Here is a 27,951-nt window from a genome sequence, read left to right on the forward strand (position 1 = left end):
TTCAATTATTTAAAAAAATGAGGTCATATTTAGGTCATCTTACCCCCATACCAAAATATCCTCGGGCCGCACCCCTGCTTTCAATCTTGGTATCATACCGATTGTGCATGATCTATTTATAAGCATACACCCGTACAGCATATACATATCTTCGAGCAACATCAAACAATAGCAAAACATTAATTAGCATCTGTTATACATAAAAAGCTCCATGATAAAAGCTATATGATACGAGGGGCAGCATTCCCTTGCATTGTATATACAGTACACCCAATCTTCTACACAGCCCACGACCATGGCGTCTCCGAATCATTCTAATGATCTACTCGTCAACATGTCAGTATCTTGTGATACTACAACCGTGCAGGCCATTTGGATTGGTATCAACATTCCTGTAGCGGTAAATTTATTTGATTGATATGTATATTTGATAATTATGTTATGTTCATCTTATTGGTATACTGTATATAGTCTGTATATACTGACACTACGGAGTTGCTATGACATTTGTATTAATATCAATTGTGCACGAGTGATCGAATGCAGTGTATATTGTTTTTATCATCATGTATGATAACTATATCGCTGACGCCCTATACGCTATATGGTTTTCGAGTATTAACTCATAGATTTAGGTTGATAAGGAATTGCCAACACTCTTAAAATGTTGGGCAACATACTGTCCACACAACAATTGATTAATTTTTAAAAAATCTAACTCTGGGTAGTTTTCAACCAATACTATGTAGTTTTCACCCAAAGCACACATTGTCGGTTTAAAACTACCCGGAATTTGATAAAGTTGTAACCAATTGTTGAGTGGACAGTATGTTGCCCAACATTTTTAGGAGAGAAGGTATTATAATTGGGAAGTTCGTGATTATATTATTTCAGTTTATATAACAAACATGCAATCATGATCCTGTTCTACAAAGGTACGTATAGATCTACATGTACCCGCTTATCATATTATTTATTGTATATTTCTTAATCAAAGACAGTTACACGAATAGATATTTAAACCAGATACATGCCATGGTGAAATAATTCAATATACAAAGATACAGCTTTTTATCGCTATTTACCCAACATGAATTTCTATAAGTGCTCATTGCCCACGCGAGACGACATTTCAGAATTACAATGGTCGTATTTTTTTTCTGTATTGTGCGCCTTTTGTGTTTACATCTGTGAGTCAGATCACCCGTTCGTATTATTCCATTCATATTGCATTTCATACTTTCATACCGCGACCAGGCTGATCAGAGATACGGCACAACGGTCTGTACACTATAAAAAAATATTGGGTAAAAATGCTCCATGAGGGTAATTATGTATCCAACCAACATTGAGCATTTCTTTTGGGCATTTTTATTTATCTAGTGTGATGATTTTTTTTGCCCATTCTAAAGTAACTGCTGATTTTTTTTAACCTTACTTGACAATATGCTTCCCGCACTGGGTAAAATTCTGCCCAAAATTGGTTGGACACAAAATTACCCTCGTGCTGGTTAAAATTTTACCCAATATTTTTTTCCAGTGTATACACATGCGAAGGGTACAGAGCTCTGGGGACATTAATTTCTTATATTGAATAGAAGTATATGAAACGCCCATCCACAATCACATGAAAAATATAAAAATCATATATATTTCTTATTTCATTGATATAGTACTTTGGTCTTCAAGCTCTATAAAAGAGATGATGGAAAGCTAAGGCTGTGGGAAAGATGGGATGTGCATACAATTCCCCCTTCAAAATCCTCTGTCTCTATCTAATCTAATTCTGAATCGCCCAACAGGAACGGGCCTAGACAATAATTCCCTTCATTCAGCATTTTTATTTCAAAATGCAATATAACAAATAATAATAATAATATTCCGCATTTATATAGCGCTTAATACATCGGAACGACGTCTCTAAGTGCTTTACATACATATTATTACCCCGGTCATCGGATCCTTGCATGCCCGCATACAATGTATGCACCTTCTCCACTCCCTGGGGAGCATTCCAACAAGAGTTCCAAGACTCAATTGCTAGGCATACTACATATAGGCAATATATCTGTATATCGAGAAAAAAATAAGAGAGACGGATAAAGGAGGAAACGGTGGAAAGTTGAGGGAGAGAGGGACCGTCAGTGGGAACTGGCCTAGAGCAAATAATTATTTTTCTGTGTGTAATATTAACAGATCATTCTACTTCTGATCGCAACGTTTTGCCGATGTCGATTCAACCCCTTCAAGTGCTGTGGTCTCCCCAAACTGGTGTAGTAAGTATCCCTCAAAAGAAAAAAAAAAGATTTAATGAAAAATAAAAACAATTAAAGAAGTCAATGTCGTGGTACATGGATGGGTTTGTCGCCTCCTTGATATTCCTTTGTAATAAAAAAGTTTTAATACACTATTTAAAAAGATTGGTAAATGTGCATCATTTGGTTAGAATAAAAAGTCCAATAAATCTTTGGTTTATTTTAACCGCTACTGTTGGTCGGGGCCCCATAATCTAAACTTTATCATATTCTTTGGAATTCGCCCTGTATTGAACAGAAATCCAATACAGGCGTATTAGTTCTTGAGAAGGGCGGGGGGGGGGGGGGTGAATCCAGCAATGATTGATCTTCCCTACCTCCGCTTTTCTAAAATGTATGTTACGTTAATATACGGTCCTTTCAATTGGGTTACATATATTGTGATTATAAAGGAATTGTTTGAACAGATCATCCATTCAACCTATTACCAATAAATGATAAAACAAGACAATGCTGTTAGATAGCATTATGTTTATGCCATATGACATCGGCAATTTTTTTTGGTCCTTTTCCAGCTCCATGAATTTTATTGATTTATATTCGAATCGACTGCCCTATGTCTTTGCATTCATGGTTACGAGCAACGTCATTCTGAATCTTCTTCAACTGGATTTGGCAAGTCCAGAAGTGCAACAATATCTGGTTCAATATTCATCTACAGTTCGATGTAAGTTTGATGGTAATATTCATAATCATAACTTATAATCATCAAAGTCGTTACATTCATTCCTCCTTTACAGTTAAGTGTGATCCGTCACGCATACAAAAAAAGTTCTCTTTTTTTCCAAATGTTTTATGATAAAAAAGTTTATGATCCATTTAGGGGGGGGGGGGGGCATAATCAATTCGTATGGAAAATCGTGCGTAAGTTTATTATGCATTTTTGTTATTAAAAAACCCAGAAATATGTAATTGTTTTTTTAATGTCGCTCGCCTATTTCTTTTCAAATACACAGTTTTTCTATGGGCCCTTATCAAGTATATGTGCATCGTCATTGCAGGACTAGTCTTCTACCCTCTTCTAGTATGCATCACATATAGTAACTTTATGACAGACGTCATCGGACTCTTGTTTACCTGCAACTGGTAAGAACGAAACTTAGATCTTCTTTAGGATCCAGATTCATTAACATGCAGAGCCAGGGGCGGCGGAACTGTACGAAAAAAACCTTTTTTCAAAATGGAGAGTGCCATTTTTCATAATGAAACTATGTGCCCTTTTTTTCAAAATGAAATTCCCTTTTTGAAGTAAAACAATACATTTTAGGTTAGAAAGTCACATTTTTTGGGCTCGCGTTTCATGCTCGCATCAATCATTGTTTAGTAAGATACTAGTGATCTTGGTTACCAAAAGTGCTTAGAATGTCCAGTTTTCAGGTTGGAATATCACAAATTATTAGTTCGCGCTTCGCGCTCGCATTATTCGATTGGTGAGATATGTATCCTATTCACCAGTCACTAAATGCGGTCCTTATCAGGTACCTTTCCTGGTCAGAATATTAAAAATTTCAGCTCCTCTTCGCGCTCTCGTCAATTCTTTATAGTTACATACAAATCTTTTTCATAAAAACTTCTCGCAATGTGTGATTTTCATGTCTTATTACATAAAATGTCCAAAAGTTTGAGCTCGGCGATTCGCGCTCGCAACATATCGCAAGGTTGCCCTTTTAAGAGTAATTAGCGCCATAGTTGACCAAAAAGCGAGTTTCACAACTTTAGATATGTAAATTTTTCCAAACTGCTCGCTCGCGAAAAAAAAAAGCCTAAATATATATTTTATCAATCACAAATCGCTTCAAAAAGGCTTTGCTCAATTTGATTACTACAAAACACACAACTATTTCACGCATATCTCATAGTGAAAATATCAGTTTTCACCAAAATGTCAATTTTGACAGAAGTGCCTTTTTTGCCCCCCCCCCTTGAAAATACGTTTCACCGCCCCTGTACAGTGCTTAGAAAATTTTGTATGAAGTTGCATAAAATATGGTTATTCTGTGTGTGGGGGGGGGGGGGATGGGAGATGTGTTATTGAGCATGAATTAGCGCTTATAGCACTCTTCAGAATATATATTTTTAGTAAAGGTCTAATATTTAGATAATATTGACTGGCCTTGAGGGGAATATCAAATATGTCGCCCGCAACATAATCATATTGGCCCGAGTCTTTAGACGAGGGCAATATGGTTCTTTTAAGGGCAATATATTTAATGTTTAATTCCCGAAAGAAGAGCCAGTCAATATTATTATTAATTATACAACACATGGATAGATCCTTGACAGCTGATTGGATGAAAGCGTGTCACATGACATACAGAGGAATCAGCTATAGCACGCTAAGATATGCTAGCCGTGCTATAGTCGACTATTGCACGCTCGTGCTATAGTCGACTATAGCACGCTGAAGTAAATGAGCCAGCACTGCAAGATCCCTGGGCACACTGAACCCATGGACATGCCCCGTACACGTTAAGTGAATAAGCAGTATACGCGCATAATCACGTTTTCGTATCTCTGACCGATGTACGTAGCACTGCGCATATATACACGTTGCTAAGCTGAACACAGTGCGCGTACGTACTTATTTATTTATTTATTTTTATTTATTCTCGAATATTTATACAGAGTGGCCTGATCAGCATTAAAAAACATACAATATACGAAAAACATAGTAACAGGTCATTATGAGATACAGAAAAAAGAAACAAATACAAAGTAAAATACGAAAATATGTTACGAGTTACAGATGGCAAGATTATAAATACGCAAGATATTAACATTAAAAGCTGGTCTACCTCAGGGCCCTGTGATTATATATATACATGAATATTTAAAAAACAAACAAAATGAAAGATCGTTAAAACATAAGGCAATGTATCACACAGTACTAATAAATTTAATTTTGGAATTAAAAAAAAAAAAAAAAAAAAAAAAAAAAAAAAAAACAAGCAGAAGACATATCGCATCATTGGAAATTTCATCACTAATATACATCGAGATAAAAAGAAAGAAAAACAAAACAAACAAAACACAACACGCTTTAATGTCTAAATAATAAGTGGGAAACATAGAAAGACAAGAAAAGAGCAGCAATCAAGATTAAGAGTACTTTAGGAACGGCACGGACAAGAGAATAGGGGGTGATAAGTGTATTGTATACTGATTAAAATGAACGATATGATTTGTCTATATGTGTTTAAGTTGGTATTTGAAAGAATGTACGGATTTTGAAAATCTTGTATGGTCAGGCAGCTGGTTCCAATTGAAAGAGCCTAGAAACAGAAAAGATTTTTGGTAAAAGGTCGTACGACATTTTGGCAATCTCAAGAGCAATTTGTCAGAACTACGTGTGGTTCTCGTAGAGACATCATCGACAAATGAAAGTCTATCGTATAAAATGGCGGGCGATAATTTGTTGACACACTTATACATAAGAACACATGAGGTTCTATGGAGAACTTTGTTTAGAGAGGGCCAATCTAGTTCTTTAAACACGATTTCAGAACGTGTCATCCATGTTCGATTTGATATCAGATACGCTGCTCTTTTATGTAACCTGTTAAGCGTGTCATAATTTCCTTCTGATCTCCCAAACCAAACATTAGAACAATAAAGGATATGGGGAATGACATATCCCCAATAAAGTTTGGAAAGTTGAGATTGATTAAAATAATGTTTATTCCTGCGAATAATTCCAAGCTTACGTTTGATAAGGTTTGAAATTGAATTGGTATGTTGCTTAAAGTCAAGGCAATTATCAATTGTTACGCCCAAACACTTCACTTCATTTACACATTCTAGAGTACAGCCATGTATATTTATTGATATTTGTTGATCATGAGTAGTACTTAGTTTTTGTTTTGACCCTAATAGCATTACTTTTGTTTTATTATAGTTTAAGATCAGTTTGTTATTTCTTATCCATGAATAGGTCTCGTATAGTGCCTGGGTTAGATTGGTTTCGACCTCTGCTTTAGTCTTACCAGATACTGAAATAGTAGTGTCATCTGCGTACATATATACTGAGGCACTAGTAACATGATTCGATAAGTCGTTGATAAATAGTGAAAACAGAACCGGGGCAAGAATTGAGCCCTGAGGGACACCTACATTAATTTCTTTCGTAGAAGACTTTTCATTACCAAAAGAAACGAATTGTCTGCGGTTTTTTAAGTACGATTCAAACCATTTTAAACACGATCGAGAGCAGCCACATGATTTAAGTTTATTGAGGAGAAGTGAATGGTCTACTGTGTCGAAAGCACGACGTAAGTCAATGAATGCAACACCGTTCAGTCTCCCACCATCTACTTGCTTCGACCAATCATCAACCATACAAAGTAGTGCTGTCTCGCATGAATGATTAGGCCTAAAGCCAAACTGATTAGGAGACACTATTTCTTGTTGAAGAAGATGTTTTAGAAGGCTTGAACTTACAGCTCTTTCAATGATCTTGGAGAGCACAGGTAAAATAGCTATCGGTCTATAATTCTGAACAAATGCTTTATCACCTGATTTGGGAATTGGTTGAATTCTAGCAGTTTTCCATTCGGTTGGAAACAGTCCTTCATTTAATGATAGGTTCAAGATATAAACAAGCGTGGACAGAACGATAGGGACGGTAATTACAAGTTTTAACAGTTTTACAGACAAGTTATCATGTCCAGTAGCTTTCTTGCACGAGAGATTATTTATAATTTTTACCACAAAGTCGTGGGTAATCAATGGTGCATTATATTCTACGTTTACGTCTACAGAGTTACAAACATCAGTGCGAACATCATATTGAGATGTCGAAGAAAATTGAGAGATTTCATTTTCACTATTAATTTCACCAACAAGTTCTTCGATCGAGTTGGTAAAATAATCATTAAAGCAATCCGCCACCTCCTAAGCTATCGGTGTTGTATAAAACAAATATTCAATGTTGTATTCGTGCGACGTCCCGAATACTAGTATTACATTCGTTGCAAGTTGAAACAGTCTATTCAACTCCGCTTCACGTCGTTGAATAGACAGTTTCAACTTGCACACTCATGCAATATTCGGAACGATCGCACTCATCAACATTGAATATTTGTATACTAGAGCTGTAGAATGTGTAATTCAAACTATTATTTGAAACAATTTATATGCCTGTTTGCTTATCACTACTTTCGATTTCAGGTTATTCACGAACCCATAATAAGCAATCGTGACCTAAATTGTTACCTTCCAGTCGCGTATCATATGCGCGCATCATGCATGCCGCACACATACACTCAGCGCGTAGAAATCTTGCGCTTGAGTTACGTAAGTGTGTATGCACTGGCCGCGCCGCGCATTAACTACAATGCGTTGGTTCATAAACTGGTTCCAGTCAGATTTCCCAAATAACTGAAATGAGCGACCGCTGAATCGGCTCCTACTGCGCAAGCGCACTAGCAGAAAAATGGCCAATATTGTCCTCTGTTTTGTACAGGATTCCTATGGGCAAAGCCCGGGGAGGGCAATATGGCAAATGTTTACCTCATTGGTCTCGGATTGAAAGTAGCGAGCGAAATGTGACTTTTATTTATCTGCTAAAATGCCTTGTATAGGTAATAATTATGTATACGGTTTAAAGATAATTGGAGCACATTGTGAATTCTTAGGGCATCCAGTGTTTAGGTCCCTGTGTATAGGCTCTACATCGTTCCCTCTTCAGTAAACAATGTTGTTGAATTATTTCGTTTACCCTTTTACTTTATCTGTAGGTTTTCGATGTATATATTCATTTACACAGTCTGTCCTGTTGGGGTAAGTCATAGCTATCAATATCAATTTTTCACTTCTATAGCGCTTGTTACATCGCAAGAACGAGTTGTCATTGATTTCTTGCTTGTTTTGTTTTAATTGCATCACTTTATTGTGCGAAAAGCAACAAAGGAACAGTGTAAGAATGACAATACATATACATTTACAGAACAAAAGAGAGCCCAGGACATGGTCACATTACTGACACAAGCAGGGCAGATTAACATAAGGTTACAGTTCCATAGTTACACTACCAAATAAGATGGAACATTCGGTGAAAGTGTAATAGACGTTAATCATCAAGTTAATTTGTAATTTAAATAATTATATGCCTATGAAATAAAACCTTTCGGATAAAAACCAAACATTGAAAAAATTAGACCGTGACGTATGTGGACTCATATTAGCATGATTATACGCTTTAAATTGAATGGACCTCAAATTAATCCAGACCGGGTGCAGCCATACCGGGGCCGGCCGAACTCCCGAACCAACTCGAATCCCAGAGACAGATTAAATGGGATTGGAGTAGCTTGTCCATAGTCCAGGAACACCCTCACTGCTTTTCACGACCAAGAAAAAAAAATAGAAAAGGAATGAAGAGAAAAGAGAGAATTAAGGGTGAAATATGATAATATTTTCTAAATATGATGTCAAAATCTACAACATAATTGGACTTTTGTAATAAAAAAAAATGTCGAACTTTTTACCTTTATAAATTTTGCACTATATGCCATATTTTTTGTTCATTACGTTATACTTGCAAGCACAGACTCATATTTGAGACTTTAACCAAGCATATAATTTCTAGGGTGTAGACTAGACGCCAAACTCTCTGTTCGTGTGGTCGAGCCAGCCACAGTCTACAGATAATCGTGTTTTACCGAGGTTTTTTACCTGACTGCTAAGAAAGCACGAATGCCTGTGAGCAAGCAACCAGGGGACCAACGGCTTAAGGTCATCTCCGAGGGACCTGTTAATGAGGATAAATACCTTACCAAAGGGCACTAGCGCACCATTTGGGAATCGAACCCGGGTCACCGGAATCCGAAACCCCCGCTCTACCGACTGAGCCAGTGGCGTACCGTGAGTCACGGCATTGGGGGGGGGGGGCACCAGCAAAATATTTGAGTCACTTAGTGAGCGCGCGAAGCGCGCTCAGTTGCCAGGTATACTGACCTAATAGGGAAATTTTAAAGACAGTGCCATTAAACGGATATGTATGTCACTGCTCAAATAATGCGAGCGCGAAGCGCGAGCTGAAAATTTTTGATATGCAGACCAAAAAAAGGACATTATAAGTAAATTTTTGTAATCATGATACATACCTGTCTCGCTAAACAAACAATGCGAGCGCGAAGCGCGAGCTGAAATTTTTGTAAATATTGACCCCAAACAAGGGCATGTTAAAGGGGAATCAAGCCTTGGCAATAAAATGTTGTGTTGGGAAGGAGAAAAATAAATCAAACACAATGGTGAAAGTTTGAAAGAAATCGGACAAGCAATTAGAAAGTTATAGCTGCTTTAAAATTGAGATCACTAATACTATGTAGATTTCAAATTGGCAACTATGAAGTAAATTATGACAAGGGGCAAGGACAACTTTCCCATAGGCCATGTACTTTATTATCAAGGATTTGTGGTTTTCTCCTAAGTACCCATTCCCCTGGGGTATTAATCTGAATATAACCCAGGTAGTATATTTTGTTATGTCCTCATAACAGAAAAATATAATTTGAAATAAAACTTTTGGGAAAAATGACATTTTAGCCATAATATGTATTGGAATACATGGAAGAGTAGTCCTTGCCTTACATCACTATGACATCCCATATGCCGCCAATTTGAAGTCTCCATGGGTATAGTGATTACCAATATTTACAACTTTTAAAAATTCATAACTTTCTTGTTGTTTGTCCAATATTGTTCAAACTTTCACCCATCAACTTATCTGATATTTATTTTCCTTATAAAAACAAGTTTTTATTTGGGTTGGATTCCCCTTTAAGGACTATATTTTAGGAATCCATTAAGAGTATACATATCTCACCATAGTCATCTAATGCGAGTACAAAGCGCTTGCTGATTTTGCTACATCTAAACACATGAAGCACTTTTTGTAGTCATTGTAATCATGATACTACGCATCTCACTCATCAAATATTGCGAGCGCAAAGCGCGAGCTGAAAATTTAGGATATTCAGACCTGAAGAGAGACATTCTAAGGCCTGTTTGTAAGAATTCACTAAAACCATACGATACGTATTTCACTAACCAAATGATGCGAGCGCGAAGCGCGAGCTGAAAAATTTTGATATTCAGATCAGAAAAAGGGACATTTTAAGGACTGATTTTTAGGAATTCATGAAGAGCAGACATATCTCACCAATTTACTAGTGCGAATTAACGTAAGCACGGACAGGAAATGTTTTATATTAACACCTTAAAATGAGGCAATCACTTTAAGTAGTCATGAAAAAGAACCATATGTCACTACATAAAACAATAATAAGTCGAAGTGCGAGGAAATATATTTGGTGTATATTGACTTAAAAACGTTAAACAGACAATGCGAGTACCGGGAACAATGAAGACATCTAGGCCTGAGCAAAATAACTTATGAAATAATGTTTCTTATATATTATAACATAACATAATTATAATATAACATTATAATGAACAATAATTTCTTCATTCCCACTACGTTTCTCTTCCTTTCTCCCTCTTTTTCTCCTCTTCCCCGTTTTTTTTTGGGGGGCCAGCCGATGGGGGGGGGGGGGGGGGGGGGGCACGTGCCCCCCCCTATGCCCCCCCCCCCGTAGTTACGCCACTGGGGCGGTATTCTGAAAGCTCAATTAGCGGTCAATTAGCGCTCAATTAGCATTTTGGTATTCTGAAAAGTCACTTAAGTGCCCCTTTCCTTATTTGGTAGGGTTGCGTTGCGCGCACTTGCAACAGTACGCGTTATGACCGCGCGAAGACTTAATTGAGTAGTTACGAGACTTTTGGTATTCTGAAAAGTCTCTTAGCGCTCAATTAGCGGACTTTCCAGTGGGGAAAGATAATGGTGATAAGAGGTCCATTAAGTCTCATTTTCTCTTGCTAAATGTGGCTTTCATTTCGTATAAATATCATCAAATCGGTTTAATACTGCGACAAAATTTAGGAGGAAGCAAGAGAATAAAGGAGAAAGGTATAAAAAGGGAATAAAGGGAAAGAAGGTGATATGGGTGTCCAAACTTGGCGGACTTTTAAACAATATGTTTCAGGCTTAAATTTGTTCAAAAAATATTCACAATTTATACAAGTAAAATAAGGAATGGGGGCTATATTTGGTAATAAAGAAATTAGAAAAGAAGGAAAAAGAAAACAGAAATTGTGTACTTATAGGGGAAATATGACTATTATTTTTCTATATTTTCTTTTATTATAAGCATCATAAAGTATTTTTGCACATTATTTTGACAATAATGAGATTGCCAAGTAACAATAGATGCAGCAATGTTCAGGGGGGAATCAAACCTTGTTTCCGACAATGAAAAAATAAGCATTGACCCCTTTGGTACAAAAGAAAAAAAATAGTGAGGGATGCCTTCGTTTTCCCCACCTATAAAATCTTAAATATCATAACATTTGTACATCCAATTTCAATAAAATTTCGGCTTTTTTAACGATTATGCTAGTTTGATTTTTTAAATCATTTTATTCAAATCAGCATTTTGTTGAAGAAGATTTCTCATAAAAATGAAAAGTATGTTATTTTTAAAATAAGTAGGAATTAAGTTAAAGAAGAACCCCCCCCATCATGACCCCGAGACAGAGGCAAATAAAATATTGTAAAAAAACAAAACAAAGAAAGCTACAATAGGTGGATGTGAAATCAGAACGCGTTCGAAAAAAAAGAGAAAATCACAAAGGTACAATAAATGAGAGAAAGGGAAAAGACAACAGTTAGCTTCAACAACATAATGACCCTCCTGTTAATCTCCGATGCAAATGCTTTTAGCATTATTTTTCAGCAAAAAAAAATTTGTATCAATATCGTGGTGCAGTCCACCTGCAGCAGCCGGGCGCTGCGCTGCAAGCCAGCAAAGTGAAGAGACACTACGCGCTGGGAGAAAATTTTACGTTGTAAGAGCGCATTTGATTGGCTAATTCGGCTCAGTAGGGGCGTGGCCTAAAGGGAGTTAATTGAGCGCTAATAGAGTTTTCAGAATACGAATTTGGAGGTACATTAGCGCTCCATTAAATGGGTAACTTATGAGGAAACTTAAGTGGAAACTTACGAGACTTTTCAGAATACCCCCCCTGGACTGAGCTATCGCTTCTCAATACTTAATACTCTGCATATTATCACTATGCGAATTGCGAAAACCAGGGTTCTGTTCCTACAGACTAGTTCGAATCCTCGCACTGTTATTTCCATAATTCATGTTGGAATTATATGAACCTAACGACATACTGCTAGATCCCTTTCATTTTGCATGCTCGCCACAAAGTAACAATATAGCTCATCCTGTCACTTTTATCGATGTTCCTTATCCGTTTTCAGTCCGTCGTCGGTCTTATAAACGGTCTGAGTTACGCCCCGGCTGTGGTATCATGTTCCGGATTATCCGCTTTTTTCATCTGGCGGTTTATAAAGCGGTTTAGAAATACATCGGTTTCACAGGTATTTATCATGATTAAATAGATCATAAAAGATTCTGTTCATTGTTATCCGAAACATGAAATTTATTCATCCACTATACCAAAGAAAAAAAAACTGGTAGTTGGGCAAAATTTACGGCGACTAATATTGTTGATCGAAATTTTGGACCAACTGTTGATCAAATCAATAGATGACTACCAGTGGTCAACATTTTGTCCAAGGGGTCCACCCAGCACGGGTCGTGTGGTCCAGTGGTTAGAGCATTGGACTCATAATCGCAAGGTTGTGAGTTCGAATCCCAACTCTGCCATTGTCTCCACTTTGATAAAAAGGCCCGAGAGTGATATCTGTCGTCTATAACGTCAGCCACTATGACTGATTAACCTAGACGTAAAATGTTTCATAGGTAATTGGTTATATACCAGCTTGGCGTTTACCAGCAAAATGCTGTCCTGCCGAGTTCCTACGGGAGATACCACAAACAGAAACAGAAACCTAGGATTTTCCATAGGGGGGGGGGGGGGGGGCAAACCGTCCGCCAAAAAAAATTGACAAGCAAAAAAAAAGAAGGTCTTCAATCACAAATATAGGATTTCGAACCAGAAAAAAAAAATGACAAGCAAAAAAAAAAAAAAAAAAAAAAGAAGGTTTTCAAGCTCGTCAGGGGGGGGGGGGGCAAAAAAGGTCTTCAAGCTCGTCAGGGGGGGGGGACAAAAAAGGTCTTCAGGGGGGGGGGGCAGGGATACGTCCTTTGCATGGGTTGTGACTCGTCAGGGGGGGGGCAGACTGCCCCCCCCCCGTAGGTACGCTAGTGGGTCCACCCCTTGTTCATCAAACTCTTTTACCAACCGTCAACAGACCCAATACCCCCGCTTCCCAGGGCCATGTTGTGATGATAATGTGATAATGGGGGGGGGGGGGGGGGGGCTGAAATCTAATTATTAAACAAACTTTTCAAAGTATTATAAATCTAGAAGATGATTATTTTGACTCGTAGAAATTGGTAAATATACATTACATTATAGGCTTATAAGTGTTCTCGAACCCGCTTTCCTTGCGATTTTTCTTTAACAATGAAATGAAGATTATTTTCATCAATCTAATAATCCATTGAGTATATCGTTGCTATTCAGACTATAGTTACATGTTATACATGTTCATTCATCTTTCTTGATTGTCAGAGTATCAGTCCTTCCATGAGCGGCGACGACTTCAAACATTCTCACTACTATGAACGAGTCAAATTTCTCTTATTACCAGCGATTACATGGAAAAGGTATATATTATTTATGATATTGAATATGGAATATGGTTTCATACGAAAAGACGCAGGAATAAATGTGTTCTTCAACAAACATAACAGAGAAAAGAAAAGTTTTGAAAAATGCAATTTTGAAGCGCATTTTCACGTCATTACATAAGTTGACAAAAGGAAACAGTATTCACTTCATGACAAATTTGCAAATAATACTGATGCAGAACACAAAAGAGTAGTATTCTTGAGTTTCATTTAAGGTCGTTCCACAGTTAAAATGAAGTCCATGTCATTTTCACAAAATTTTGCGGAGAGTTACTTTGGTATCTATGCATTATGAAAATGCAAAAAATAATATAGGTTCATGTGCTTATTTTTTTTCTACGGGTCTTCAAAGTCGCCGTATTTGAATGATATGCAATCTTGTGCAATCAAGAGAACTATGCCTCTCTTAGACCTCGCGAATTCACCAAATGAGTTTAGATCATCTTTACTCAGTGGATACCGCATCAAACTTCATCAAATTTTCAAGATATATAACAAAGTGTATACCAAAGTAAGAGAAGTCTTTTAATTGGTAAAACTATATCTATATAATTATTTGGAGTCAGTAGCGCCCTCATTTGGCAAGAATGGTGCAAAAACTTGGAAAAAGCAAATCCTCAAAGACGTGAATCTACTCAAAAATTAAAAAAGTATTTTGTAAGCTGCACTTTTTTCAAAATCAATGTCATTTTCATCAAGTTCTGCTAATTTGTAGAGGAATGCATATCAAAGGTGTAGGGAAGTTAAAAATATGGGGTCCATGTGCTCGTTTTTTAACTATGAGTATCCAAAGTGATGCTAGTTGGCATGAAAATCGCCGAAAATGCGCCCAAAACGTGCCAAAGTCTAATAATACCGTCTAAAATGCGAACGGTTCCGTAGCTTTGCTCCCTAACATTACAAATCCATGTCAATTTCATCATACTCTCTAGATTTGTAGATTAATATATTCTAAAGGCATTAAAATATCAAAAATATGGGGTCCATGTGCTCGTTTTTAAACTATTGGTGTCCAAAGTGTTGCAAGTTTGCTTGAAAATCGCCTAAAAGCGCTGAAAGCATGCAAAAGTCTCTTAATACCCTCTAAATGCAAATGCTTCCATATTTCGCTCCCAAATATTCAAAATCCATGTCATTTTCATCATACTCCTAAGATTTGTAGAGGAATATATTCTGAAGAAGTTAAGATATTTAAACTATAGGGTCCATGTGCTCGTTTTCAAATTATCAGTGTCCAAAGTATTGCGGGTTGGCTTGAAACAGCCCAAAATGCGCCGAAAACAAGCAAAAGTCTGTTAATACCGTCTAAAATGCGAATGGTTCCGTAGTCTTGCTCCCAAACATTGAAAATTAATGTCATTTTCATCATATTTTGCATATAGATACTTGAGCACCTGAATATTCCAAATATACAAAAATTAACATGGTTTCATGTGCTTGATTTTTTGCTATAGAGCTTCAAAGTTAACCCAAAATGTTCTTAAGAATTGCGCATCCAAAAGCATTTGGCATTTTTAGACCTCACGAGATGACAACAATGAGTTTAAAGGGATGGTCCGGGCTGAAAATATTTATATCTTAATACATAGAGTAGAATTTACTGAGCAAAATGCCGAAAATTTCATCAAAATCGGTTAACAAATAATTAAGTTATTGAAGTTTAAAGTTTAGCAATATTTTGTGAAAACAGTCATCATGAATATTCATTAGGTGGGCTGATGATGTCACATCCCCACTTTCCGTTTTCTTATGTTATTATATAAAATCATAATTTTTTCATTATTTCATACTTGTGTGAATAATATGTCTCCCTTATAATGAAATAAGTTGCAGCAATAAATATCTAATGCACTAAATCAGTTGTCAATCCAATTTTTCTAGTTCTTGGTGGAAAAAAATTGAATAAACCTAATTTCATTATAATAAAATACAAAAGAACAAGTGGAGATGTGACATCACCAGCCCACCTAATGAATATTCATGACGACTGTTTTCACAAAATATTGCTAAACTTTAAAATTCAATAACTTTGTTATTTGTTATCCGATTTTGATGAAATTTTCGGCATTTTGCTCAGTGAATTCTATTAAGCTATAAATACATTCAGCCTGGACCATCCCTTTGAAGCTCTATTACTCAGTCAAAATCCATGAAGATTTCATCAAATTTTGCAATATGATTAGTAATTGAATCCGTAAGATGGATAATTTATTTATATTGCTGTCAATTGTTTGCTCATTGAAGTCAAACAATTTCAGTTCTTAGAAATTGCGGGAAAGTTACTCAACCTCAAAAATTTCAATAACAAACTTGAGTAGTAAAAGAAATGCTGCATTTTATTCAAAACCCATGTCTATTTTCACCAAACTTTGCAAAGTCGTAGAGGAAGGTATACCTAAGAATAGCAAACATAAAAAAATATGGGTTCATGTGCTTGTTTTCAAACTATCAGCACTCTTAATTATTAGAGCAAATTTGCTTCTTAAAACAACCGAAAACGCGCCAAAAGCTTTGTATCAATGTGAAGAAAAATTCCGAACCACTTTTCCATTTAATTCAAACTCGGGGTCATATTCATCATACTTTGCAGCACTACAGAGAAACTATTTTGAAATTGTAGAGGAATAAAAAAAATGGTCCATGGAATAATTCCAGTTTATTGGCTTCATAAATTAATAACACATCGGATCTGCAGTTAGTGCAGATAAGGAGATAAATCGGCTCACATTACCTACAGCTGATTTAATCACCAGTTCATCCATTGTGAGCGAGCAGAGTGTAAAATGTGCGCAGGTCATGATGCGCACAAACATAACTGTAGAACGTCCTTAATCATAATTTCATACGTTATTTTAAACCAGATACATGTTGTTTTTCATGGTTATGTCGTAATACGGTTTGCTTTAGTCTAATAGATTATCGATTTCGTTATTCGAGTGAAATATAAACAAAAAGGTTTGAAAAGATACATTCTATTTTTAATGTAAAATATGATAAATCTGAATCATTCAGACGCTACATGGCATATAAAAGTAAGCAAATATTTCCCCTTTATCTATCATTAGCATTGAATTTCCTTGTATCCATATTAAACCTACTATGGGAAATAGTGTATATTATTTTCAATATACCGTATTTCTGTATTCCGCATCTAGTTAAACAAATATGTTGATAAATACAAACGCATTAACGTTTAACACTGCGTGATATTTTGCATTTCAGGCATATGGAACCAAAGGGCAAATTAAACCAGTTGATTCGTCTGATAAAGCCCACCTTTCCTGGTAAGAAAGTCACATTTAAATTCCTTTGTGGAATATTCATAATTTTATATCTTTCTAGAATATTATAGAACACGTAGGGGCGGGGGGGGGGGGGGCAATGTATCTTGATAGGAAGGGGGGGGGGGGAGAAGACCTAACCTGAATGTGATGACGTAATTTTTTCAGCCAAATAAACAGGGTAATGTAATAGCTCGATCCAGATCTCTCTTGTTATACTTTTATTTCTTCCATTTTCTTTCTCTATTTCTTTATCTTTTTTTTTTTTTTTTTTTTTTGGGGGGGGGTCACTGCTTCAAAAAATCACGGGGGGGGGGGGATTCGCCTCCTGTCCCTAGATTCCCCTGAAGCAGCACCCTCCACCATCCCACACACCTGCACAATGTAAATAATTCTTGTAGAAATTTATTGTATTGAGCTGCACAGTATAATTATGATTGTGTTTTCCACCCAGCATTGTGTCATTTATTGGACGGTCGGGTTCATAGTTCATTATTATAATCATTGTTATTATTATTATTATTATTGTTATTATTATTATTTTTTTTTTTTTTTGGGGGGGGTTATTTGGATCATGAATGAATCGATATACATGTATTTAACATGCCAACAATACAACAAACAAGGACATACCAAAACGAACAAACAACAAATAAACCACCAACAATCGCCAAATAGTAAATGCCACCAATATTTCTTTTTCATCTTGTTCAGGATTTCGATATTCAACGCGAATTGTCTGTACAGTTGGACTCTCTCTCATTGTTCTTTATCAGGTACGATTTTAAACATGAATATTGAATTTTAAACAATGCAAATAATATTGTCCATGAAAATAAATGCGAATTTCATCCTTTTGATGGTGTAAAAGGCACGAATATAATCGTAATGAAATTGGCGTGGAAGTACTCGCCTCTGACGGTTACCATGGCAATTGTCAGATAATGAATAACTGTCGGTACTTACAAGCCTCATGAAACGCAGAACTAGCCAATTAACATGACTAGCGTTTTTACAGCATATGCTTGAATGCTTGCACTGGCTTCAGTCTCCCGGGGAGACCATGATAGTAATTAGAGAGGGAACAAGGATACACGGGGGCTGAGGGCTTTTTAGCCCCCGTTGGCTAATAAAGAAAACAGCCCTGTAAATTACCATCTGATTATGAATACAAAATGTGACTTGTAATAATCATACCCGGTTCATAAAATATATTCCTTTTCCTCTGAAGGACTATATTGTGATTGGGGTTAATTACTTCCTCCAAATTTTGTTTCCTTGTCGCCTTGGCCAAGATTTTCTTTTTTGATATAAGATTTGGGCCTGGCGTTTGTGTGCCGGTCAGGCTGCCAAACCGAACCCATTCTAAAAGGAGGTGATCCAGGTTGAACATATAATTATACGAACTAAACAATCGTAAAATTCATTGAGCAAATCGGTGAAAATTTTCATCAAAATCTTATGAAAACATAATTAAGTTCATGATTTCTTAAGTTCGGTAATATATGGGTTGATCATGTTAAGTCCACACTTTCCCCTATTTCTTATTTCGTTACATGGAATCAAAATTATGTCATTGTTTTTTATTATAAGCGTAAAAGTATTTCCCTTGTGGAAGAAAAAAAAGTTTTTATCTTACACATTAGATCAGCAGTCAATCTTATTGTTACATTCTTGGAGGACAGAGTTTGCAGAAATAACAAAGAGAATTTTTCATAATGAAATACAAAAAGAATATAAAGTAGGGATTTAACATCACCGTTCTGACGTTCAACATACTCATTGCATATTCATGATGTCGTGTATAGTTCTAACTGCATGTTTCAACGAAATAATGCAACAATGTCATAACTTTGTTACTCCTTGTTCAATTTCGATGGTATTTTCAGTATTTTGGTCGTTTAAATTTCATTTCATCTGTTCAAATTTCGGTTTGGAGGTATGCTTGTAAAGAGTATTCCAGGAGTAATATCATCATACAATTACGAGGAAAGTACATTCATCGTTTTAAAACAATTTGTCTGCCGACCCCAATAATAACCACTTCCGCTTTCAGCATTGTGCGAAATACATTTATATCATAACATATGGGGCGTTGCAAGAACCTAATTACTACATTCAATATTCGAAATCAATCACGAAAATTAGATCTACAGTTGATTTGCGATCAATTGCAAACCCGTCCTTTTGCAATGACCAAGATCAAAGGTCAGTTAAGTTCAATGAACTTTGGCCGTGTTAGGGGTAGTTGTTGAATTGGCATCATAACTTAGAAAGTTTATGGATCTACACATGTATGTACGTAGTTCATTTAACATAGCCATAAAAATAATTAAGCATGAATGAGTGTTTTGCACAGGTCTTAGGTCACATGCTCATGGTCATAGGTCATTTGGGGTCAATGGGCATAGTATTTTATGATCATATATGAATGTTTTCTTTTGTGAATTTTTATTCAATAGCTGTTTTCAGAGTCAGCACTGCTGCTATATCGAATCGCGTTTAAGAGCCTATTCTCCTTTTTGTTTTTTTTGCCCCGATAGATGAGCATTCTTTATATAGCAAATGTACTGGTGATTGTTCAGCAGATATTTCAAACTTTAATTCTGGTATCCAGTCCGTTGCAGGACATTATTGAGCGTAAGTATTTATTTTATTTTACACAATTTGTGATTACATGAATTGCTTATACCTGCTTAGGAGAGAAAAGAAAAACTAGACGCTATTATGCCCAGTAACATTTAACTGTATTTGATAGAAAAGTGAACGTTTAATTTCAAGTAGTCTAAACCAGCATACGAAAATGATAGATTATCATAGCCCTATTAATTATTTTTTAATCAACAATTAAGCCGCCCCTTTCTCGGACATAATCACCATGGCCTAATCAAATATAGGGTTTACCAACTGATCTCATATTTAATTTATTAAAATGGCATCTTCAATATGCAAAAACAATGAATTTTGTTTTATTCTTGAGATTCCTAATCATGACCTTCGTGATTCTAAAATTAAACAAAATTTCGAAGTGGTCCCTACTCAGGCCTGTATGAGAAAAAATAGACTTTGTCCGGTAACAGAAAGATTGGGCCCTCGAAAATGAAAATAGTAGTTCTGTCGTGCATCGAAGTTATTAATTCATCCTTTTCCTTTCTGTTCACAGTATCGTTTAATCTATCGAGTTATCCTGCCATGTGTATATCGTTCTTCAATTGTCTTCTCTTCTTGCGGAATTACAGGTTTGTTTGGGGTGGAGGAGGGGGCAGGGGCTGTGAAATTGAAACATTATTCGTGCTAGTCTTGTATCAAGACCCACTTTTCAATCTAAATTTCAATCAGGGTCTGCGCCTGCAGACTAGGAGCAGAGTGCCCTCTGACATAATTAAGAAATTGAATAAAAGCCAATTGAATTGAACAAAATGAGAGCCTCGGAAACCAATGGTATCAATTTTTGCTTGTGAGGAAATTTTGAACAGGAAAGTGCCCCAAAAATATGGTGATGACTTTTGACCCCTTTTTTCGTTCGTCAGAAAATTAATGATTGCCCTGCCAGGCGAGATTTGTCAATTTCTGATGGGGAACCCTTCATGCCCTTGGTTAGGACTTCAAGCAAGCACTGGTGCAGACGTCTCAACAGTTGAAATCGAGAAGATAATGATATGATGAAAGAAAAAGTAGGGGCAATAGTGGAAGAAGGAGAAGACAGACGAAGAAGAAGAAGAAGAAGAAAGAAGAAGAAGAAATTGTATGGATACACATTTAAGAGTTTGTAAAATGTTAACAGCATTTTTATATAATTTCCCTTTTCTAGAGAAAACACAAGAGAATTATGGAAGGGAGACAGATATAAATTCAGCAATAAGCCTACTCCACCGCATTCTTTGCTTGTAAGTTTGAACAATATTAACAATTTATATGTATATTAGAGGGGTTTGAAATAAATCCATGAATGAATTTGGCGTCCAGTTGAACCATAAAAAATTAATAAGCTGTAAATTAAGGTTAAATAGTAAAGCCTGTGTGCGGTGGTCACAATAACCCCAGCCAATGTGGATTTATGTTAAGTCCATTAAATTTATTTGATAACATTGTAAATTGTTTAACTGCACATGACTGGTAAGCAACGGGTAACAATAAATGTGAAAGTGGAGAAGCATGAACGCGGTTTTTGTATTGATTGAGACTGTCTGAATCATTGTATCATTTTTCAGGTTCGAAAAACGATGATAAATAAGATGAAATTATTGCAACATTTTTTGTTGATAATATAATGTCACGTGGTCCCTAAAATATTAATTTCCGGTTTCAAGTTATTTTCAATGGATGCACTTGCAGTACTTGGCACAGAGAAGGATCAGATTAACTAAAAATTAACTAAACAGGAGAAAAAACCGTGCTGTCTTTTTCAGATTTCTTGTTTGAGTTTCTCAAGTCTCAGCATCGCTTATACATTCTGGGGTATGTATAACCACAGTATAAGACCTAAATCATTGTAAATTGGTCTATACTTATTATTATGGAGGTTAATAAAGGCCAAGTCCACCCCATCATTCATTTTAATAAACTGGGAAAAAGCAAACTGGAAGATCGGACGTAAAATAATTTTTTCACAAAACGGCAATATGCTCAGCAGTGTGTAAATGGGTTATATATAACACACGCTAATATTTCTACTTTCTTTCATTGACATTATCTTTTAGCGTTATGATGGTTTGATTATTATTTTTACATGTATGTTCAATCCAACTCGAGGTTAGGGTGGACTTGATCTTTACGAAAGTTGAAAATATTTAACAAAGTACTGTAAGTCAAATTAGCCAGTTATAAGAAATTCACACAATCGACCTTAATTCAATTATAGCCCAGTATCGTATCGCATGTGACATTCTACTCCAAGTTCATTATGTTTATTTATGATTCATACGAATTACGCTTTCTAGATGCTGAAAATGCTCATAATGATCAACATTATCACTATCATCATCATTATCATTTTCATCATCATCATCATCACCGTCACTTTACGCCATCATCACCATCACCATCATCATACTCGCCATCATCATCATTGCCGTCATCATCAATCATCATCATCATCATCATCATCACCATCATCATCATCATCATCATCATCATCATCATCACCATCACCAACACCATCGCCATCACCATTATCATCATCATCATCATCATCATCATCATCATCATCATCATCATCATCGTCGTCGTCATCATCATCATCAAACGTCATTGCAGTTATCATTACCATTATTCCCTTTCTTACTGGCAGGTTTCCTCGTGTTGCAGATAATATTGTGGATAATCATGTTCGTTATTGTCATCATCATCAGATTTAATCTTATTGTTGCACTGATACAGCAATATTGGTAAGGGGGAAAAATCAATTTTACCTTTATTTTAAATGCTTTGCTCCATTTTCTTGTATCAACCTGCGTGTTGTTTTTGTTTGTGTTTTTGGAGAGATATTTTCATTGTCTATTGTCCGATGATTTAAAATGATTCAAGTTTACTTTGATCGTTTTCATAAAGTTTGCTATATTGATTTTTCAAAAAAAAAGGAATAATAATAACAATAAAAATGATTGCACACAGAAATATTTTTATAAGAGGTCCCATAATGCTTATACAGCTAATGAATATGTTAAGGGGGTATAGCGAACATCCTATGGTGAAATGGTAAGATGAAATAAGTAGCGAGAGAAAAAAAGAAAAGGAATAAGATAAAGAATTAAAAGTGTTGGGTAATGAAAATATACACTACCCATTGCCTGACATCATCCCAAACACCTAGTGTGAAGATAGGGTCCACATGTATTTAATGTCATGGTTATATACGGGATGCATGTTTTCAGACAGTTGTAAGAAAAATACTTTTTTGCATACATGATAATCAATTTGAGATGATTTCGTACTTTTTCTAAACTTTCCTGCAGAGCTGTAGCCTATTCATTTTATTACCCACCGGAACCAGTAGGGACCTACTAGCAGACTAGCTTGTGGTCCTTGGCGAATTAAGAATTCAGGAGCGAATAGGCGACATCTAAAGGGGTACCCTTCTTTTAAGCGGTGGTTATATGCGGTGGTTACACCGCCAGAACCCCGAACCTTGCTGGAGCGGTGAAAAAAAAATCACCACTCGTTACCGCACCATCGTTTAATAGAAGTTGGTCACGGTTAAGGCAACGGCGTATATACGCTCGGCCACCGCTGATGGTCCCTCCTACTCAGTGGCGTACCTAGGATTTTCCACAGGGGGGGCAAAACCGTCCGCCCAAAAATTTGACAAGCAAAAAAAAAAATTAAAAAAAATAAAATAAAATAAAAAAGGTCTTCGATCACAAATAAAGGATTTCGTTCCAGAAAAAATTTGACAAGCAAAAAAAAAAAAAAAAAAAAAAAAAAAAAAAAAAAAAAAAAGGTCTTCAAGCACGTCAGGGGGGCAAAAAAGGTTTTTCAAGCCCGTCAGGGGGGGCAAATATACGTTTTTGCATGGGTTGTGACTCGTCAGGGGGGGCAGAGTGCCCCCCCTGCCCCCCCCGTAGGTACGCTAGTGCTCCTACTGCTCCGAAAGTTTTGAGCTGCACAAAATATTGCGTGCGGTGAGGAGCGGGCAATTTTCCGCTCCAGCAAAGTTCACCACCGCTCCAACAACGCCTAGTCAAAGTTTGGCACCGCAAGACGCAAGGGGTTTGTGGACGCTTGGGTATGCTAGGCCAACGCAGAAATCAAAGCTAGACCACCGCTGCAGAGATTAAACGTTGCACAAAATTTGGTGAAACGGTTGTAAACGTTTTACGAGCGGACATGAAATTGCTGGAACGGTGTCGGGCGTTGAAGCAGCGATCCATTGCGGTGATGAACTTTGGTCTGGCGTTGGTATGGAGGTGCCACCGCTAAACCAACGCTCGATACCGCTCGCTACCGTTAAACCAACGCTAAAACAACGCCGGCTTCGGCGATGCACCGCTAAGGCAACGCCCGTGTTTTCGATCTTTCCCCATTTTGCGCGCGGTGTCAAGCGTTGTCGAAATTCGATCCCCTCTCCCTACCGTTCAAGGACCGCTCCAGCAAAGTTCTGGCAGTATGCCCACTACATTAATGAAGTTGGATGTCATGGTTGTCAATCTTTCTCTGTCCAATGCCATCTCACAGAATTCCTTTATCTTTCTGCCTGTCATCTCCTCAACATTTCCAAGCCAGCTTTTCCTTTTTCGTCCCCTTCCTCTTTTTCCTTCAAATTTTCCCTCCATGATTTTCTTTGGCAAAGATTTTTATTTTCTGGTATGGCCATAGCATGAGAGTTTACGTTCCTTTATTTAGTTCCGTCCGTGTGAGATCCATGAGTTTCAGGACATCATCGTTTGATTTCCTTTCCTTCCATGATATTCCATGACATTCGGCACAGGGGTTGAATATTGGTTTTTTTTTAATATCATTAATTTCTTAGTATTATGTTTTACCCAAAATTTTAGGCGATCATCAATCTCTTTATTATTAATTAATACAGGATGTATCTGTTTGGTATCGTGTTGTTTATTGTGATCCAACAAATTCTCGCCAGGTTTGTTTTTCTTCGTCGAAACACTAACGGTGCACTGGTTATAAATAACAGGTTTGTAAACTAACTGATACTTTTTGTTAGACCCCCACCCTTGTGACTCGATAAACATATTATCACCACATCAGAATTCAATATCGAACTAATTTCTAAGTGAATGCATTTCCATGAATTATGAACTACCCCTCCTCTATATAAATTTTATAATGATCATGCCGGGAAGGGGAGGAAGGGAAGAGGGGGTGGGGCGGTCGGGGAATTTTGCCCAATTTTATAATTTGTCTTCATCTAATTATTTATTTATTGTTCTATGGGGGTGTTGGGTTGTTACATTATGTAACAACCTCAATCTCATATTTTTTAAAGTAATGAAAACACAATTAGACAAATAAAAAATCCTCAAAGATCGGTTTGCTTTTCTATTTGCAGTATGGTATTTTAATTGTTGATTTATAATTTCATCAACTTATCAATGAGTTTATTCATTTTCATTAAAGCCCGTGCATCAATTTATAGCTTGTATTAAATTCACTTAAAATTCTATACCCTTAAAAGCTTACCCAAGATCCGTCATGAAGACGACATGCATCATTAATCACTTTCTTTTTATTTTCTCTTTTTTCCTAGACACCTCTTCCACATCATCATCCATTTCTTCTTTTTCCTGAACATCATCGTCGGTCTCGTAGGAAGTCTTCTTCGCATAATCAAAGTCGCTGTCATCAGTATCCTAGTCATCGGCAGAGTCGACCTGTGTCTGGCACCTCGTGACTTTGAATGGGCAGATAAAGGTAATATTTAATCTTTATAATATTAATTTAATATCAAATTCTGACTTGGGGGACCACCCCGTATGTTGTTTTTAAGTATTTGAAGTATTTTGATGGGGGTACGAGATAAGAAAAAAAAGGATTAAGAAAAAAACAAACAAATTAAATGAGAAAGTAGATTATATGTATATATAATCCCTCAAAAAAAGTTTGGAAATCTGAGTTTGGCCATTAATGTCTCCCAACTCCCAGTTTTAAACAATGAATAATTGATATCATTCAAAAGATCATTTAATTCTCTTCAAAATGATACCATGCTTGTTATGATCATGTCATCACGAAAAGAGCATGCAGGATTCAAAAGGGTTGGATGATGTCTGAATTGAAAATCTGCAACACGAGCAGAAATAGTCATGAAGGGTCAATAAAGAACATGATTCTTTTGTCTGTGTTAATAAATGAAAATCCATTCACATCAAGCCCCTGCTTCTTCATTTTTTATGTTTTGTTGTGGTTTATGTAGTGATGGTTCTGTGAGATTAGTATAAATCACACATTAATGTTCATTAAAACCGAGGAGGGATTATCGATCAAAGTCAGATTTCCAAAGTTTTTTTTCGAGGAGTTTATATATGGGCCCTGTAAAAAACATTTTTTTATATAAAAAATATTCAGAATTAACCCCCCCCCCACAAATTACGTCACCTCTATGCATATATATTTTAAATTGTGGTGGAATATTTCTTTGTCCTTTCCATACAAGGTTTCGGAGCATACCGCTCATTTCTTGAGTTGGAAGTCAGCCTCACTCATCCTGTGGTCGTCACATTCTGTCATATACTCAACCAGCCAAGAAGCAGAGCCGTAGTCGAACCGGACAACGATGTCGAAAGACAAAATACAGTTGCTGGATTTGAAGGGGACGTCGCTATCAAAGGTATACATGTAGATTGGTCAATATTGCATGTGACTTTTATCTTTGCGTATCTAAAGGCGACCGCACACCTTACGATTGGTCAGCGACCCGATTTCAGAATAAAATGTAGTAGAATTTAATGCTAATATTGAGACTTGGAATATCTTACTGTGTAATGTTCTAAATCATCGTACGAATACCTGTGTTCAAATATGTGACTGTGCTATAATCCTTCTTAGAATAAAAGCGAATTTGATATCTAGTCGTAATGACGTCATATCAGTCGTACGATTTGAAACTAATTTGGCATTTACTCTAAAATAAAGGCTTGGAATCTTTCAAAATGGTTATATTAGTATTCTTTCAATTAATTTTAACCTCAAATAAAATGATATGTTCCATTCACTTTTTCAGAAAATGAGCAAAATGCGATTTGTTCCAAAATCGGTCAGTCGTAAGGTATGCGGTGGCCTTAAAGCATTTCCAGTTTTTCCAAACTTTTTTGTTTTTTCAAAGATGATTTCCCACCTTATTATTTTCAGCTACAGTTGTTCTATATAAAAAAGGAAGTCATTTTGAATTATAACTTTTTCGAAAAAGAATAGAAATAATTATTGTTTCATATGAGACGATGGTTTCCCATGGTGAAGGTTTCGATTATTTAAAGACTTTTTCATAATTGATTTTTGCGATGTATATACAAATAATAAAGACCTTGGCACGCTAATGTTGCAATTTTAGATATTTTGTACAATTACATTCAACAGTCGTAATAATTACTTTTCTCCTTTAACTTTGTACTGGAGAATCAAATAAATTGCAGGGACCTATCCAGGGAGGATTATACTGGGGGTGCTGAGCATTGTCACATCACCCCCAGTAACAATAGATAATCCTCCGTGGATAGGTCCATGATAAATTGCTTTAGTTCTTTAGTAACATTTATAAAATGATTATCAGTATAATCATGGTGCGATAGGGAAATCTATATTCAACGAAAACATCATCTGAAAATCAATTGTCATTTTTATCCATCGGAATTGATTTAGCGTGCAAATAATTAGTTATATTTTTTGCATTTTGAATGCTCCCATCTTGTTACAGATATTTCAGCTTCGCAAAGTACAAAAGACAGGGTATATTCAAGCAGACGAGTACGAAACCGTTGGCTCAAAGCTTTGACGATGATTCGAAACAAACGACTGGTGTACGAAAGATTACACGAGCTCTCAGAAATCGGAGATGATGATTTGATTTTTACAAATCCTCAACATCTGACAGAAGCAAAAGCGTAGAAACTTTGTGTGCGAGGGTTTGAGTGTGGGTGTGTGTGTGGCGCGGGGGGGGGGGGTGTATTTACATTT

General features: G+C 36.3%; 1 protein-coding gene across 1 annotated transcript; it reads left to right on the forward strand.

The window, feature by feature from the left end:
• The first annotated feature begins 222 nt into the window (after positions 1-222).
• Positions 223-27,918, forward strand: LOC129260029 (stimulated by retinoic acid gene 6 protein-like). The gene is made up of 18 exons (XM_054898126.2): positions 223-400; positions 2,197-2,276; positions 2,831-2,982; positions 3,272-3,401; positions 8,051-8,093; positions 12,643-12,762; positions 13,923-14,017; positions 17,264-17,325; positions 18,037-18,098; positions 19,866-19,962; positions 20,486-20,561; positions 21,134-21,209; positions 21,732-21,780; positions 22,613-22,709; positions 24,851-24,955; positions 25,529-25,692; positions 26,435-26,608; positions 27,692-27,918. Exons 1-18 carry the CDS (start codon positions 296-298, stop codon positions 27,880-27,882), a joined length of 1,878 nt encoding a protein of 625 aa, XP_054754101.2. The 5' UTR covers positions 223-295; the 3' UTR covers positions 27,883-27,918.
• The last annotated feature ends 33 nt before the right edge of the window (positions 27,919-27,951 follow it).

Source organism: Lytechinus pictus, unplaced genomic scaffold, assembly GCF_037042905.1.
Source record: "Lytechinus pictus isolate F3 Inbred unplaced genomic scaffold, Lp3.0 scaffold_19, whole genome shotgun sequence".
Classification (NCBI taxonomy): Eukaryota; Metazoa; Echinodermata; class Echinoidea; order Temnopleuroida; family Toxopneustidae; genus Lytechinus; species Lytechinus pictus.

Excerpts from the sequence above, each read along its gene's own strand:
- LOC129260029 (XM_054898126.2), top strand. The coding sequence starts at position 296 with ATGGCGTCTCCGAATCATTCTAATGATCTACTCGTCAACATGTCAGTA. Across the intron at positions 2,277-2,830 it reads GGTCTCCCCAAACTGGTGTA|CTCCATGAATTTTATTGATT; the intron begins GTAAGTATCCCT and ends GTCCTTTTCCAG. Across the intron at positions 22,710-24,850 it reads GCACTGATACAGCAATATTG|GATGTATCTGTTTGGTATCG; the intron begins GTAAGGGGGAAA and ends TAATTAATACAG.